This window comes from Syngnathoides biaculeatus, chromosome 6, assembly GCF_019802595.1.
Source record: "Syngnathoides biaculeatus isolate LvHL_M chromosome 6, ASM1980259v1, whole genome shotgun sequence".
Lineage (NCBI taxonomy): Eukaryota > Metazoa > Chordata > Actinopteri > Syngnathiformes > Syngnathidae > Syngnathoides > Syngnathoides biaculeatus.
Window position 1 is genome coordinate 20,633,239 of NC_084645.1, and position 13,336 is coordinate 20,646,574.

Genomic DNA, 13,336 nt, shown 5'->3' on the forward strand with positions numbered 1-13,336 from the left:
GGCTGACCAATCAGCTCATCACAGCTCATTTTCACAGCTACCGGGCTTGGCTGTGTGTGGTGTGTGTGTGTTCGTGTATTGCACGCTCCCTCCGAAGGGGCCCGGCAGACTTCCATCTGCCCGAGAGGACGACATGTAGCAATCGTAAAAAAACAAAAACAAAACAAAAAAGTTGAAGTAAAAAATATATATATATATATATTAAGTACAGAGGGCGCTCGTTGTTCCATGTGTGCTTGAAGCTGGACCGGGCTACGTGGGCCTTAAATTCGATCCCCTCTGGCTGGCCGATTTCTGGTTGGCTGACGCATTAGTCCCCAGGTGGTACCCTTGGTGCATGGGCACCGGGGCGGCCATGGGCGGCTGGTACTGGGCGGGATTGAGCATGCCGACCTGGCAGTTGCCCGTGGGTCCTGCCCACTGAGGGGCGCTGTACGGGGCCGAGGCGTACCCGAAGCCCGGGCCCAGGGAGCCTTTCCGGGGGCCCAACGGGACGGACGGGTTGGCGGGGTTGGGGAGGTGAGCCGCGGAGGGGGTGCCGGCGCTGGCGGGCGCCGGGAGGGTCGGGCAGAGGTAGCCGGGGGCAGAGAACTTGCGACCCATGTTGGCGGGAGGGATCACCTGAAAACGGAGGAGCAAAAAAAAAAAAAAAAAAAAAAAAAAAAAAATGCCAGTGAGGCACGTACGCACTGATTTGAAAACTGGTTTTTGTTGGTACTCTGCAAATACATTTAGTAGCTCCTGAGAACATGCGTGCACACCAATAATGCAGGCTCAGCTTTGGAACACACGTCAAACATCTTTGGGCCAAGATGTACAATTTAAGCGTGTGCATTAATGTCCGCTGCAGCTGTCTGCACGCAGTAAGCGGCGGTCATTCGATGAGCGGCAAATGCGATTGGACCGCTAGCATTTGCGAGTTCTGCAGTTCTCAGAGTCCGAGAACTCGACGGGTTTACGAAAATTGTTGTAGAAAAGTAGCCTCCCTGATGCTGAGCAAGTCTTCCCTTTTTTTTATGTGAATCCAAAGACGGACGACGGGTGAAAGACAACAAGACAGACAGTAATGGGGAGCACCATAGCGATGCGACCACACAGATGGGCGCCATCTTGTGAATGCTGGCTGATACTATTGATGAGCCTCATGTAAAAGGACTTTTGTCTGTACTAAATGACTGCTGAATACATTCATTCATTTATGTCCATGAATGTGTACGCGCTGGATGCACAGTGTTGCCGCTCTATAAGCCTCATAATTTTTGGGTTTTTTTTTTTTTTTTCCTAATCTTGTGGCAAATATATGAAATTACAAAGCACTTGGAAGCGACAGAGAATTAATTCTTGGCAAATTTTCGCTATTGGTGGCAGGGCTCACTGGCAAGGTCCATACTTTGGCGACAATTTTGTTTGTTCACGCGCCGTGAAAAATTTCTAAAGTACACTACACGCCTTGGCTAAATCAAAGGTGAGAAACACAACCACGTCGGTTTCATCGTACCGAGACACAAAACAACATGAAATCATTGCGTAGCTTACATCATGTCCCTGAGCTGCCTGTACGCCGGTTTTCGGACCCCTCTTGCCCTGCGAGAGACTGATGTCCTTGGCCCAGTTGTCCACCAGCTGGTGCAGGTCATCCGTGAAGGTGCCCTTGCACTTCTGGGTGTTCGTGGCAGTGACCGCGGTAGACGCTCCGCTCGCATGTGCCAGGGAAGGCGAGTGGTTCTGGTAGGGGCTCGAGCCGTTTGTGGAGGTGGTCCCGCTTGGTCCTTCGGATACGACAGAAAGAGGTTGGTGGGGGTCAAAGTACAAATATTTCACTATGGTCCTTAAAGTACATTTTTCAGGCATTTGTACTTGATTTTTCCCCATTTACTTTTTTTCCTTTTACAGCTCAGGTCTGATCTGTTTTCAACTGAAAATGTCATAATGTCATAAATTTGTTTTCCTTCTCATTGAATTTTCATTGTGCCAAACAATCAAAACGGGTCTTTTATATAATTGTCAATAAAAATTCCATTTTACTTTCTCACATTTTAAGAGTCTTCCAAGCATGAGTCAAATTAGTATTTCTTTCTTTCCTCTTTTTCATCTCTAGTTTTACATTTGTTTTTTGCAAGTTTATTCAACTTTGTTCACTATGAAACAGAGAAGTGTGTACGTGTGTACATTCATACAAATGTTTTCTCTCAGCTGTCAAATGTTTGCCTCCTCCTCCCTCTCCCACGATGCCTTTTGCTTGTCACGCAACGTTTTCTTCGCATAGTCACCCAACGCCAACGGTAAATGAACCATTTTTATTCTTTAAATGATTTACTTTGGGTGCTTATTTTTGGCGGTGCCTTAGAACGGATTAGGCTAATTACATGTAAAATGCGCTTCTACTTTTGAAAAAAATTCACGTTATGAAACGACTTCCGGAACACATTAATTTCTTAAGTAGAGGTGCCACCTCAGTAAGTGCGGGCTGTTTCAGAACCCCCCCCACACACGAACCTGTGGAGGAAGTGCTGAGACTGGGCAAGGATGGAGAGGGTCTGAGCTCTTTTAAAGGCATTTCCACTTCTGTTTGGGAAGCCTCTGAAGCCAACGGTGTACTTTGTTTCGGGGGAGACTCGGAGTCGTGACCACCGTGAGCTGACGCCAGACATTCTGAAAGTCAAGACAGTTGTGATTGAGCAAAAAACTGAAGCGCATTGTACAGGGTGTCCCTTGAGTCAGGGCACAGAAAAAAATACTGCATTGTGGAGTTAATAGTAAAAATGTTACAAGAATCTTTGCTTCACAGACGCTGGAAAGCATATCGAAGATGTTATTTGTTAATCATCCGATTGCATATAATGTTGAATGTAATTTCTTACAAATGTGCCCTTTTTTCCCCTACACCAATTATATTTTATTTACACAGCACCAAAATACGGAAGAACCACAAGTCACAATGAGACCAACTGAACCCCGCACAAGAAAGCGGAACAGAAAGGTCTCCACTGTTTTTGTATTTGTTGCTAGTCTATTCTACTCAACTGCCAAGTACCATTGTTGTAGGCACACAGTAGATTGTCTTAACTATCCGGTGGCGTGTTGTTACCGGAGAATATGGGGCTGGGCTCCCCGCTGCTGCGGGGAGATTTGTGACTTTTGCTCTTGAGCCTTCGTCGCCCTCCGGCCATGGCCACGGCAGGGGAAAGGACGGAAGGAGGAGCGGTTTTTCCCAGCCGGGAAAAGAGCGCCTCGATTTCCTCTTTCTGACGGGTCTGCAGGGCTTGAACCTCCAGCATGTGTCTGTAAACGCAGCAGAGGGGAATTTAGCAGGATGAACAGAAAAGCTTCCATATAACGGCGTGGGGAAGATGCCAAGTACCTCTCTCTCAGACGACTAACTTCTTTCTGCAAGGCTTCGTCTTCCGTCCCGGAGTCGTCATCGTTGTCACTGCTGTACAAGGTGTGTGCTTTGTGAGGGTCCTTGGAGGGCCCGTTTTGGACACCCGAACTGTGTGATGGACTCAAACCTGTCGTTGATGTCACTGAGGATATACGACATATCTAAATTACTAATTGACCCCTCCGTAGAGATTGCGCACTCTGCGTCACTGACCAATCAGAGGCCAGAGATCTGCATAATCTCAGACAACGCTGGATGGTCCAGTATAGCTTCTGTTGGCGTTTTATCGCGTATTTGGGTTCTTTAACAATAGATATGGTTAAGAGGTGTAGTCACGGACTTTGTAATAGTGACGACAGGTATCCTGAAAGGCTAGTTGGTGGAGTTCAATTCGTACCCTTTCCAAAACCGAAGACCCAGTACGAAAAATGTCTTTGATGGATCAAACTTTGTGGCAGACCGCATCATCAACTGAATCCATCTAAAATCAACCGGAACAGAAGACAGAGTACAAAAAATGTCTTTGATGGATAAAACTTTGAGGAAGACCGCACGATCAACTGAATCCATCAACCGGAACAGATATGTTTGCACGAAGGTAAACCCTAAATTTGATTTTCAATACATGTCTCATATAAATGAATTCGAAGTTCTTCGCTTGCATAACATAGCTACGTGTGAATGATTGTCACACTTGATCTGTGTTGAGCGATATTTTGCGATGATCTGACTGCTCAAACCTGTCTCTGTTCGGCGGTGAGCTAGGCTAAACCGGACTAGCAGTCCTAAAAGCCTTCGACGTGCACCGAGACACCAAGACTGAAGGAAGTACGTTTGAGGACACTAAAGTAGTGATTGTCGTACTCGGTCGGGACTTGCGTAGGTTCGGCACTAATTCAAGAATAATTATTGAGGGGAGCGCGTGACGTTACACAAAGAAAACGAGAGAAACAACTCGTAAATCAAGCCTCGCCTTCTTCTTTTCCTTCATACGGTGGTTCACAAACGGCTATACAGATACACATACAGATTCTGCACACAAGTGTGATATGTAACACGAAAATAGGAAACCGTCAATGACGAATTCGTCTTTGGGTTATAATGTATTATATTATGTGGCTTCTCGGTCTTCCTCTGACTCTGGAAAGATCTCGCGCTAATATCAATGGTTTCTCCGTCGATATGCATGTAAATACCATTGAAATACTTGAAGCCCTGCTGTCTGCTTTTCAACGATATTTCACTGTTAGCTAAGAATAGTAAGTTTCTTTCGGCTTGTCCCTTTCGGGGTCGCCACAGCGTGTCATCTCAGATGAACGCACATATATGTTTGGCACAATTTTCACGCCGGATGCCCTTCCTGACGCAACCCTTCTCAGGGATATGAACCCACAACCCCTGGTTTACCAAACCAGTGCTCTAACCACTGAGCTATGGGGCCTTCTCACTGTTAGCCAAGAATGCGAGTGAGAAATCAGCCGGTAAATCGGACAGTTTCGCTCTATTCTTTTCGTGCTGCGCCGATATTTTTGCTAATAGTTTGTCTGACGTCAGCGCACGTGGTGTGACGTCACTTCAGGAGGAGTGGTTAAGTGCCCTGTACGGAGGGGTCAATTGAGATGAGGTTGACCGAGTGATGAAAAAGATGGAAGAGGAAGTGGATTCCATTTTTCAGGTCGCGGTATTGGAATTTCACTGGCGGTGTGCAGTTGAGTGGGCCACTCTATCACACATTTGGGGAACACGACAGCAGCATTTGAATTCAGACTGTCTTGAATCTACACGATTTTGAAGCCTTATTCAATTTACTTTGCATTTTTTTTTTTTGATTTCCAATTTGCTAGGGTTTTTAACGTGGTGTACCAAATCTAGAAGACTTAGTTTAACTTTAAAGGGAGGTTTAAAAGGGCTTTTGTTTTGAGACTCATTTAGTGAGGCTGAAAGGTGACATTCATAGAAAAAGCAATTAGCATATATAAATAAAAAATTGTCAATTCTTCTTGCAATTTCCAACATTCTGGATGCCCAATTATACTGTGCTGCCTCTCACAGGTCAGTCTTGGAACTACGACCGACAATTCATTTTGGGGAAGGCGGCTCACGATTGTCTGTGGAGAAATGATTGTGTGCGCGTGGTGTACTGTGTTGGTCATCTGGATTATAAAACACACTAAAAAAAAAAAAAAAAAAAATCAGAAATGCAAAGTTTGTGTAGTGTAGGGTCACTCACATTTTAAAAATCAATTATGAAGGATTGAATCGCTAGCTCTATCTCACACATTGTTTAAAATCAGACCCGCAGAAGACAACGTAAAGCAAAACTAAAGTGAACTAGGATCCTAGCAGTGGACAATGAAGTCACGACGTACCTGTGACTGAAAAGCGTCCCACTTTCGAGGGAGCCATTTGTCCTGATGCGGCGCTGGTGCTGGTGGAAACCTGGAAACGTCCGATTGCTATTGTGGGGGGTTGGCTGGCAGAACTGGCAGGGAGAGACAAGTCTCCATTGTTGTGGTCCGTTTCACAGACTGTGGCTGGCAGGGTGGATGAACGGTGGAGGGTGTTTTCGGGGCTTGAGGAAGAAGAGGATGACGAGGAGGAGGAGGAGGACGACGAGGAGGAGGAGGGCGAGAGAGAGGAAGAGGAGACAACGCTGGCAGGATCTAGAACTCCACTTGATGCACCGTCGGGAGCAACAGACACCTGGGCAGAGAGACAGTTTAATTTTAGTGAATTCTTTCCGGGGTTCGATCATCTAATTCCTTATTAAACACATTATTAGCCTCGCAACAGTGAACTAACTTGGAAACGACCCAGAGTGAAACCCGCTACGGGAGGCTGGACTGTGTTGCCACCCTGGACAGTCTCCGGACTCAGAGCTCTCCTTAGCTGGGCATCCAAATTACCCAAAGGTTGCTGGGACTGTTGGGTCAAACAAGCAGGATAAGATTTGACCATCTCAGGCATATAATTGCATCTGATATGAAGACAATCCAAGAGGGGGGAAAAAATAGCATTAGAGTGGATAGAAGAGCTACCTGATTTGGTCCAGGGAATGGAGGTGAAGTGTCAGAGGGCAGAGTACCACCTTGGTCAAAACCAGTAGGTAAAGTCTACAAAGGTAAGACGACAAACGAGGAAAAATGTTATGATGACCTGTATAAACAATATTGTTAACAGAGAACATGAGTTAATGCATACATGACTGAAATGATGACATCCCAATAAACACCAACTTGTTTTGAAAAAATAAGACTATATTGTATAAAATCATTCACAAAAGATAATGTAAAGAAATTAAATTTTGATGACTTCTGCATGGAATTGAGGTAGGTTCTTCTTCTAGGCACAATTGAGATCGATGATTCTTCTTTTACTCTCACTGAAAGTAAAGTTGTCGTCGTCTTCTTCTACACATTGGAGGCATCGGGGCATGCCCAAACCAGAGTGCATTAAGTTTTCGTTGTACTTTTAAACTCATAGCCGCGCTAGTGACAAGAATTTAAATTAAAACTTGGAGCTACATCATTAAATATGCCGCAAAAAGTAGCGTCTTATTGTCTGAAATATACGGTAGTTTCTCATTAAAGACTTGAACTCTTCTTTGGCTGAGGCTACAACCCCACTGAAATGAACTTTGTATATTGTGGCACAGTTATAGAATGGACAAGAGAATCATGTTATTAAATGGATTAGGAGTTGATTAGCCACTAACCTGTGCCCTTGGCTTGGATGGAGGGGTCTGGGTGTGTCCTGCTGGGGTTAACCCCTGACCTGGGGTGCCTGTAGACAGTGGAGTGATGCCCTGTACCCCGGATGTGAGAGGAAGGTTGGAGGGAGGCACCAGAGCAGCGCCAGGAGGAGGGGAGGATGTTCCGGCGGGAGGGGAAGCGGTCCCGGTATTCTGACCGGGATCCACCGACGTGCTGGAGGAACTTGTACTCTGGTCTTTAAAAAGGGACCGCAGCTTCTTGTCGAGGGCTTGGATATCATCTCTGCCCACTGTTTTGGTCTGAAGCTCAGCGCCCTCACACTCTGCTGTCTGGGGTTGGTTCTGACTGGGCAGAGGCTGAGATGCGTGTGCCGCTGAATTCATGGGTTGAGAAGACGTAGCAGCACTGTTAAAAGGTTGCGCCTCGACAGCAGGGACCGTGCCTGTGTTAGCGCTCAGCTGGGGTGTTGGGAGAACAGGGACGGAGGTCTGCACGGCCGAGGCAGAAAGGGAGGGAGACGAGGCGGGTACACTGACAGCCGGCGCGATCTGCGAGGGGGTTGTTTCATGGGAAGTGTGAGCCAGTGGAAGGGGCTCAGTGGGAACGGGAGCTGGAGTTTGGGAGTGGGATGATACAGCTGGAGGAGAAACTCTTCCACTTGGGGGGAGGGGCTGAGGTGTTCCAGTTGTAACGAGCCCAATAGGGGGGAAACTAGAACTGGTGGTGGAAGGTGCCACTTCGAGAGGCGCCAGAGCACTCTGGGTGTTTGGGACAAGTCCAGCATCACTGGATGGGACCGTGCTAGCTTCCTGATCAGCACTTGTAGCATCAATCATGCTGCTGCCTCGCTCTGCATGATCCTGCCTCATTTGGTTGAAAGCCTGCTGCAGCATCCCAGATGGAGCAGACAGAGAAAGGCCTGATGTCATAGTGGGCCCTGGAGAAAGAATCACGCTGTTAAATATGAGCTCGCGTTACATGCAGTTACAAACTGTGGTAAGCATTGGCTCCTCTCCTCTTGGTTTATATTTAATCAATAACTTGGGTTATTGGAGAATACACTTTCCTATAACGATGATGGATGCCATGCCCCTGAAAATTAATTGAAATGTCAATCTGTTACAGGCCCACCCCCTCCCCCCAAAAGTTTGTCTTTGTAACAAATAACTAAAGTGCAATGTATTTTCTAAAGAGCATGAAAAAAGAAATGAACTACTTTCACAAAGTGTAAAATACTGTGTATACTGCAGTACGTGTGTCGGATGTGTGGACAATGAGGTGAGGGCCCGAGTGAGCGACCTCAGTCAGGTTGGCCGTTTAGTTCGTCTTGAGTGTGAGTTGTGGCCGACAACAGCTGCTTGCGTGTGTTCTATTTTTTGTTTGACAGTGTGACAGTGAATGTCCATAGGTGAGCGGGGTTGGGACTTTCCACTCCCAACACAAACGAGGGAAGGAAACGACCAAGCCACGGCTCATAACTCGAAAAAAAATTATAGCCACGCCTCATTCATTTCAAAAACTTGTGTAAGTTTGCGCTCTCGTAATTTAAGATACCACTGCATATTTCTACCTGGGCCAGGCTCATCACCAACAGAAGTATTAGCCGAGGACGCTCCGAAAAACTGTTCTCTCAGACGGGATTCTGGTACTGGGCTGACAATAAACCTTCGTCCCGCTGAATGGACCACCTGGGCTGTAGTGCTCGGAGAGATTCCTATGGGGAAGGTGCATGTAACATGAGTTGAAGTTGGATGTAAAATGGGAAACAATGCACATTCAAATGGGAGCAAGGAATTTTTGAGTACCAGGGAGCATGGGGACAGAAAGCTCTGGCTGCTGTTGAAGCTCACTCATCTGTGGAAAGACCAAAAATTTCATGAAGTGGGTGATGACCAAAAATCAATCAATTTTTGCACTCAAGTAGCACACTTGGGAACTATCCCCAATGGCACACTAAAACAACTTAAATTGGAATCAGGTGTCTTCCAAATAAAGCGGTATCTGATATCAGCCAATGCAGGTAATCACACAGACTGGCTGCGGCCTGCCAAAAATAGGCATTACATTGAAATTGGACACTTGGACCTGCAGTGTCAATGGGGCATTTTAACAGTCTGGGTTATAAAACCACATTACCTGAGGAAAGGCTTCCTTCATGCCCTCCCCTTTCTCATCAGCCATTTCAATGACTTCACGGACCTGCTCGATGAAGGATTCTCGCTCACTTTCCAAGATGAACTCACTCTCAACCTGAAGCAACAAATAACCGAAGGTAATTCATTTGTACCAGAGGTAAACTACCGACACGGTCAAGCAAGGTCGATGAATTTGATCAAGGAACGATAAATCACCATTATCTGTGCAATCTCCTCCGCATTATCACCATCCAAATCAAATCTGAAGGTCACCATCTTCCTGTTGTGCGTTTCCAGCTGGCATTCTGCAACTCTGTCTCCAGCATTTGAGATCTAAATGGGGGGGGAAAAAAAAAAAAAAAAAAAAGATTTCCATTCAATTGGTACCACAACAAGTGTCTTACCACAAAACAAATCTGGAAATAAATACGCGACACCTACACTGAGAACATTCAATTTGGCCTTGGTACCCTTGTCGTGCCGAGAGCGGCTGCGGACAGACCGCCGTTGGTACCGTTTCAGCGAGCGGCCTTCATGGCGGCCTCCTGATGTTGAGGTGCCCTCATTGCCATCACTTAGACCTGAAGCTGCGTCTAACAAACAGCTAAAGATGGACACATTCCTTAGAAGAAAGCTACAACATACGTGGCACCGATTCCAAACGAATGAAAAGCACGCTCACCTTTCCACAGATGGCGGCACAAGCGAGGCGGGGACTGCCGACTGCTCGCCTGGTGTTGACTGACTGGCAGACGCCTGAAACAAACAGAGCAACGCTCAAACCTCATTTCCCCATAAACACTTGTGTTTCCATTTAGCATTTATACTCCAGTTATGGGAAATCGGCAGGGTAACCTTTTTGATCTCCAGAAAATGTTGGTAACGGAGTTTGTAGTGTTACTTTCATTTGTAGTGTCAGTGGTCAGATTGTTTGGTCTGAGATTTTTGTGGTCAGGTCATTTCAAGATTTACACACTCACCAAAAGGTACTTGCTTTGAAAAATGGCAACAATAGCGTGCGCAGCTTTCTTAACATTCAATATTCATTCACATCACACTCCAGTGTGCGTGATCATACTTACCAGAAAGGTAATACATAATGTACAATCAATACTAAACATATATTATCATCCACTGGTTTACAAACACCAATTTGCAGTCATTATTAAAATGTGACTAATTCTAATTTTTTTAATTTCTCATAAGTTTTAATGTAAAATAAGCTATTATGCAAACACATGCACAGGGAGATGTTGCATACAATTTATATATTGGGTGGATTATAATTCATTAACATTATACATTATCAATATTACACATTCCAACATTCCACTAATTGTACAAATATTTCTCTAGCACAATTCCATTACTACTTACCAAATATGGTCACCGCATGCAACATCACAATCTGTTTCTCTTCCCTCATTGCTGCGCTCTCTTTATGTTTTGTCTTTGTACTGCATTGTTAATACAGATGTTTGTGAATTTCGCAGCTCTATTAATTTCCCCTCACGGGATGAAGAAAGTGCCTAATTATGAATCGATACGGCTCCTGGTTTCCAATTCCAACACTAGAGCGGTTTTTGGTATCTTGACTCCTGGTGTTGTAAACAGCTAATGGTAAAAACAACGCTCCGTATAAATTATTTATTCCACCAAGAATGAAAATCAAATATGGAGCTTGAGCCACAGGGTTCACACCAAAACTACAAAAGCCCAATCACACACTTTGACTGAATGCACCAGAGTACCTGCAGCGCAGAGAGGCACGACGCCTGATAGAGGAAGAAAAGGTGCTCTGCGTTGGGCGGTGGAGACAGGATAAAAGAATTTGGACTACTGGCCCAAGACTAAAAGTCTCGAAGGAAGTGAGCAGCATGCGGAGATGACAAACAAGGAGAAAAACAAAATAGGATAGCCATGGTAATGACATTTGTCTACCCAGAGAAGTGCACAAACAAATAAATGAGCGTGAGAGATAATTGCAGCAGAATGAAGGGGTGAATGAATGAATGAATGCATAATGTCAACTCTCTGACCTGTAGCGGCTGAGTTCCAGCCTGTGCCTGTGCCTGTGCCTGCGGGAGGGAGGAGCCTTGAAGGGCTGCGTTGTTCTCTGCTGGTTGCTGCTGTGGCGGCTGCTGTGCCGGAGGAGCCGACGACTGAGAGGATGGAGGGTGGCTGGGAATCTACGAGGACCAACGAAAACCATGAATTATGGTGAATGAATGCCACTCAGTGCGAAATTCTGAAGCATTTGATTTCCTTCAAATGAAACCTTTACGTCATGAGGCCAAAGCCACAATTACCGCACTTACCTGTTTTTATAAAATCAGAACAGTGTCAACGATTTTGGACAGTCATACATGTTTTTGTGTACATTCAGTTGCCCGATTTAAAAAAACCTGTATTTCAAGTCTGTAAATTGTTTTATAGAAAGCAAAATAAAAAGGCACCCAACAGTTAAAAGCACCCCAAAAATGAAGGAAAATGGGGCATTTTATGTACCTTAGGGGGAAGTGATGGTTGGTAGTATACTCCATACTAAAAGAAACAAAACATAAGACAGGGTAAGAGTGGGGAAAGTTGAAAAAAAGCAAATTGCAAAGGAAGACTTGGGGAATGGGACCCTGCTCCATCACTGTCACCCGGCAAAGTGCACAGTGGCTTGCATCGTTCATGTAACATTCACCAGAAATGCAAGAGCAGGAAAAGCTGACCTCATCTGTGTTTGTATGGGTGTACAAACCCTATTTCAATGAAGTTGGGGGGTTGTGTGAAATAAAAACTGAATACAATGGTTCGCAAATCCTGTTCAACATTGATTTAATTAAATATACTACAAAGAAGATATTTAATGTTCAACAGGATTAACTTTGTTTTGAGTCAATCAAAATTTTATGGCTGCAACACGTTTACGAAAAGCTGGGACAGGGTCATGTTCACCACTGTGACATCACCTATTTGTTAACATTCAATAAACGTTTGGGAACTGAGGAAAGTAATTGTTGAGGCTTTCTTGCTTGATCTATAGCTACAGCGGTGCAACACTCCAGGGTCTCTGCAGTCATTTTAATTTCATAAAGTGCCACACATTTTCACTGAGAGAAGTCTTGACAGCAGGCAGGTCAGTCTAGTACCTGCACTCTTTAACAACTAAGACACACTGTTATGACACGCGCAGAATGTGTTTTGGCATTGTCTTGCTCGAATAAGCAGGGGCATCCATGAAAAAGATATTGCTTGGATGGCAGCATATGTTCCTCCACAACCTGTGCGTACCTTTCATCATTAGTGGTGGCTTCGCAAATGTGTACGTTACCCATGCCATTGGCACTAACATAGAACTTTGCCTCCATAATAGTTCGGATGGTTCTTTTCCTCTTTGGCCCGGAGAACATGACACCCACAATTTCCCATAACAATTTGAAATGTGGACACTTTCCCAATCTGCATTAGTCTATCTTAGATGAGCTCGGGCCCACAGAGGCCGGCGGCATTTCTGGTGTTGTTGATAAATTGGCTTTTCCTTTGCATATTAGAGTTTTTAAGTTGCACTTCTGGATGTAGCGCAGAACTGTATTGACTGACACAGGTTTTCAGAAGTGTTCCTGGGCCCATATCATTTACGTCTGTTTTTGATGCAGTGTCGCCCAAGAGACCGAAGGTCACGATCATTCGATGTTTTTCAGCCTTGCCACTTCCACGCAGTGATTTCTCCAAATTCTCTGAAGCTTTTGATATTATAGATAACGAAATCCCTTAATTCCTTGTAACTGGACGTTGCACTTTCACGCGTACTTGATCACAAAGAGGTGAATCTCACCCCATCTTTGCTTGTGAATGAATGAGCTTCCCTGAGAAAGCTTTTTTTTATGCTCAGTCATGGCACGCGCACCTGTTCCCAATTAGCCTGTTCACCTGTGGAATGTTCCAAACAGCTGTTTGATGGAACATTTCTCAACTTTCTCTGTCTGCTTTTACCACCCATCCCAGCTATTTTGGAATGTGTTGCAGGCATATAATTCCAAGATTCTAATTCCAAAACAAATTGCTAAAAACAAAGTTTAACAGTTTGAAAAATAAAATGTCTTATTAGCGTATTC

General features: G+C 45.0%; 1 protein-coding gene across 7 annotated transcripts in view; it reads right to left on the reverse strand.

The window, feature by feature from the left end:
- The window catches only part of wnk1a (WNK lysine deficient protein kinase 1a), a 34,884-nt gene continuing 21,548 nt past the window's right edge, over positions 1–13,336 (reverse strand). For 6 of the 7 annotated variants that reach the window (XM_061821833.1, XM_061821827.1, XM_061821828.1 and 3 more), the window contains exons 12-28: positions 11,739–11,774; positions 11,270–11,419; positions 9,913–9,986; positions 9,672–9,834; positions 9,447–9,563; positions 9,232–9,345; positions 8,901–8,949; positions 8,666–8,809; positions 7,098–8,032; positions 6,421–6,495; positions 6,185–6,304; positions 5,752–6,085; positions 3,362–3,524; positions 3,089–3,282; positions 2,497–2,652; positions 1,537–1,769; positions 1–621 (exon numbers count right to left, since the gene is read on the reverse strand). In XM_061821833.1, coding sequence (XP_061677817.1) covers positions 253–621; positions 1,537–1,769; positions 2,497–2,652; positions 3,089–3,282; positions 3,362–3,524; positions 5,752–6,085; positions 6,185–6,304; positions 6,421–6,495; positions 7,098–8,032; positions 8,666–8,809; positions 8,901–8,949; positions 9,232–9,345; positions 9,447–9,563; positions 9,672–9,834; positions 9,913–9,986; positions 11,270–11,419; positions 11,739–11,774 — 3,426 coding nt within the window. In that variant the 3' untranslated portion in view covers positions 1–252. The remainder of the gene's footprint in view (positions 622–1,536; positions 1,770–2,496; positions 2,653–3,088; positions 3,283–3,361; positions 3,525–5,751; positions 6,086–6,184; positions 6,305–6,420; positions 6,496–7,097; positions 8,033–8,665; positions 8,810–8,900; positions 8,950–9,231; positions 9,346–9,446; positions 9,564–9,671; positions 9,835–9,912; positions 9,987–11,269; positions 11,420–11,738; positions 11,775–13,336) is intronic. The other variant, XM_061821832.1, reaches the window with a different exon arrangement.